General features: G+C 42.7%; 1 protein-coding gene across 1 annotated transcript; it reads left to right on the top strand.

Moving 5' to 3' along the window:
• Positions 1 to 834: 834 nt before the first annotated feature.
• myf6 (myogenic factor 6) lies at positions 835 to 3,734 on the top strand. The gene is made up of 3 exons (XM_040035011.1): positions 835 to 1,461; positions 2,090 to 2,177; positions 2,286 to 3,734. The coding sequence occupies exons 1-3, from the start codon at positions 955 to 957 to the stop codon at positions 2,366 to 2,368; spliced, it is 678 nt and encodes a 225-aa protein (XP_039890945.1). The 5' UTR covers positions 835 to 954; the 3' UTR covers positions 2,369 to 3,734.

Genomic DNA, 3,734 nt, shown 5'->3' with positions numbered 1-3,734 from the left:
TTTAAGTTGTAACTCAATTGTTTTTACGTGTGGATTCGAGTGTGTGTGGATGTCTGTGTCTCTTTGATGGGCTATATGGTTGGCAGTGTTCAATGCCTCTTGCTCAGTGAAGGTTTCTTAATCAACTTAAAGCCCTTTCTTTTTTGTGATGTCGTCAAATTCATAGAACAAAATTTAACTAGCGACTTCATTGGCAGTTTAAGAGTGAGAATAATTCTTCATGTCAGCTGGTATTGATGATTAAGAAGGCTTGTCAGTTAAAGAGACTGAGAATTGAATGAATTTCGTTTGAAGATGCCCCATGGTTGACGCCTGACGCCTCCAGCACTTTGTGACCCTCTCAGTGGTTAAGAAGGGTGGAAAATGAAGATTATGGAAACTCTCCACACTCTCTTTCTTTAGGTTTAAGAATCAGATTTTTACAGCAATGATTCCTAACCCTGATTGCCATGTAATCCTATTTGGAAAGGATCATTTTCAATCATTCATTCGTACAATTAAAACTATGCTGCAGACATAGCAGTTAAAGACACTTTTTACAACCCAACCTGGCAACACAGAGCTTTTGTCCAGTTACTTAAAAACGCACTAATGAGTTATTAATAACTATTAATGAAGTGTTTTGCTACAAATTAGAGCCCCCTGTGATGTATGGATAAAAGCGAGAAACAGTAATCTCTCTATCCTGTAACATTTACTTTTTCATTGTGAAATATCATAACGCACATGCACCTGTTATGAAACCTGAGGGGACATTTCTGTCTGTACAGAGTCGGTATGTTGTGAAGACCGATTGAAAAAAAAAAGAAGAAAAAAAAAGATGGTTGTTGCAGTGTGGCAGCCAAAGTGTTGGATAGAGTTTCACATTCTATATATAATCTGTTGACTTGTGTCCTTGCTGCTCTATTTAAATGCCAGAGACCAGTGTGAATACAGAGTGAGGAGCGCAGCAATATGATGGACCTTTTCGAGACCAACAGTTATCTTTTTAATGATTTGCGCTATCTGGAGGAAGCAGATCATGGACCACTACAGCACTTGGATATGGCAGGGGTTTCCCCTCTGTACAATGGCAATGACAGCCCACTGTCCCAAGCGGGTCATGATAATGTCCCGTCCGGTGGGGAGAGCAGCGGAGAGGAGCACGTCCCCGCGCCTCCGGGTCTCCGGGCGCACTGCGAGGGTCAGTGCCTCATGTGGGCCTGTAAGATCTGCAAGAGAAAGACGGCTCCCACGGATAGACGTAAGGCTGCGACCCTCAGGGAGAGGAGGAGGCTTAAGAAGATCAACGAAGCCTTCGACGCACTGAAGAGGAAGACCGTAGCCAATCCCAACCAGAGGCTACCCAAAGTGGAGATTTTACGCAGCGCCATCAGCTACATAGAGAGGCTGCAGGAGCTGCTGCAGACGCTGGACGAGCAGGAGAAAACCGGATCTCCATGTGACGCAAAAGAAAACAATGTGAGCGAGTATACCAACCTGAAGAGGAAACTCCTCATACTATTCACATGAATGTGTAAATCTGTGCATCTGTGGATTTCAGATTATTCCCCACCCGATCAAGAATATCCCAGTTTGGACTTTTAATGTGTTTGTGGTGCTCATTAATGACATTATAACGTGAATGCTTATTACTCTGTGCCACACTGATTTTTTTAATCTAGCAGTGTGGTTTTCACTAATAATATAATTACAAATTTCTCACGTCGTGGTCTTTGAATACTTTTAATTACTTTCTTATTGAATGTTGAATGCTTCTCAGTAATAGCAGCCTGTTTCTGCAATCATTTAAAAGTTTTTTCTTCATATTACAGGCAATAATATTTAATCAATTCGCTCTTATTTATGTAGCACCAAATCACAACAGTCACCTAAAGGTGCTTTATATTGTAAGGTAAAGACCCTACAATAATACAGAGAATCAAACAAACTCCTATGGAAATGCACTTGGTGACTGTGGGAAGGAAAAACTCCCTTTCATGAGGAAGGAACCTGGCTCATCTGCCGTGACTGGTTCGTGGTGAGGGAAAGAAAACAGGATAAATGAGGCTATGTGGAAAAGAATATGGATAATGTGTGTTTTTTACAGGTGGCCGGTGAGTACCACTGGAAGAAATCCTCTGAGGCTTGGCCAACCTCTGCTGACCATTCCACTTCAGCAATGAACCGCAGCGAAGGTACACACCTTGCACACTACCTTTGCTTGAAGTCAGGTGTAAATTCATTTTTAAAAAAAAGAGAAAAACAGAAAACATCATGTGGTATCATAAGTCCTTTCATTTTAGGAGCCAGTGAGTCTTCCGCGTCCTCCAGCCTCCTGCGGCTGTCCTCCATCGTGGACAGCATCACCAACGACAGCAGTCAGTGAGGACATCTCAGAAAACTGAAACATTAGCAAACTATCTGACATTTTCAATATGATCTATTCTGATCATCTGTGAACTATTTTTGCTATACTAAACCATTCTGACTTCTGTTTGTAAGTACTTCATTTGTACAGGAAGCGCAAAAGATTTGTACATATTTTATATTGACATGAAGTTTAGATGTATTTATTTTGTGTCCAAAGGCTAACCTTGGCTTTAAGGAAGCTGAAATTCTCTTTATATATTGTACACAGCTGACCAACAAAATAAATGACTCAGTTCTACTCTTGCAGTTGTGCAAACCTTGGTATATTTATTTGCAAGGGCATGTCAGATTGGTGTTTGCAATCCATTGTATTTTGGATGGAACATCTGATCCTTATTAGTTATTGAACCCTCCTTTACCTTCAGAACTGCCTTAATCCTTCATGACATAGATGCAGTTGGTACTAAGCAGCCCAAAGCATGCCAAGAAAATAACCCCCAGACCATTACACCACCACCATCACTCTGAACCTTGGATACAGCTCAGGAGAAATCAAGACTCATCAGACCAGGCAACTTTTTCCACTCTTCTCTTATCCATTTTTAGCGATTGCTGGCAAATTGTAGCCTCAGTTTCCTGTTTTTATTTCCTCCTGCTCTGATCTGTCCAGGGTGTATCCAGCCTCTCGCCCTAAGACAGCTGGGATAGGCTCCAGCGGAAGTGAATGGATGAATAAATAGTTTGATTTTCAGTGGGCCTCCCCTGTCTTGTTCTCAGGCTCTTTTGCCACCTCATTTAAAAATACCCCTGCTGGTTGCATTAAAAAAGCTATTTGCTCAAGATCTGCCAGTTCCCTTAACATTCAACATTCTACTAGAGGTCCATATAAACCATTTAAACTGCCCTGAAACATTTTGCTGCTCTCTCTGTTCCAACTGGCATCCAGCAGGCCTGAGCCCACAACAGTAACTCGAGTCTCCTCCAAACACAGCGTGCCCCTGCTCTCCTCTCCTATCATATGTTGGGGACGTGGAAACTTGGGTTGCAGGCATAAGTGCAAAGCCCAGCAGGATAATGAAGTTATCTGAGCCATTAATTCATCATCGCTAGCTTCGTCATCTGGTGGCAAAGCGTTCACACACGAGCTATTTAAACGTGTGACATGATGCTAACGACATGGAAATCCACCGAGTCTTGTATTGACATGATAAAGGGGTGTTTGTTGATGATGTTGGGGGGGGTGGGTGGGGTGGGGTGCGCTGCGCTCCTTCAGATCTTAGCAGATGACACAGAGCCATGGTTGACCTTTGAGACTCTGCCTCATCTCTCAGGCCTGCAGCCGCACACACAGATATGAACACACAAAGTGTCTCTCGCGCACA

The sequence above is a fragment of the Simochromis diagramma genome, unplaced genomic scaffold, assembly GCF_900408965.1.
Source record: "Simochromis diagramma unplaced genomic scaffold, fSimDia1.1 OVJJ01000816.1, whole genome shotgun sequence".
NCBI classification, from domain to species: domain Eukaryota; kingdom Metazoa; phylum Chordata; class Actinopteri; order Cichliformes; family Cichlidae; genus Simochromis; species Simochromis diagramma.
This window is presented reverse-complemented; position numbering and strand designations above follow the sequence as displayed.

Coding starts and splice junctions, on each gene's coding strand:
- myf6 (XM_040035011.1), top strand. CDS start 955: ATGATGGACCTTTTCGAGACCAACAGTTATCTTTTTAATGATTTGCGC. Junction 1,462..2,089: donor GTGACGCAAAAGAAAACAAT/GTGAGCGAGTAT, acceptor TGTTTTTTACAG/GTGGCCGGTGAGTACCACTG. Junction 2,178..2,285: donor AGCAATGAACCGCAGCGAAG/GTACACACCTTG, acceptor CTTTCATTTTAG/GAGCCAGTGAGTCTTCCGCG.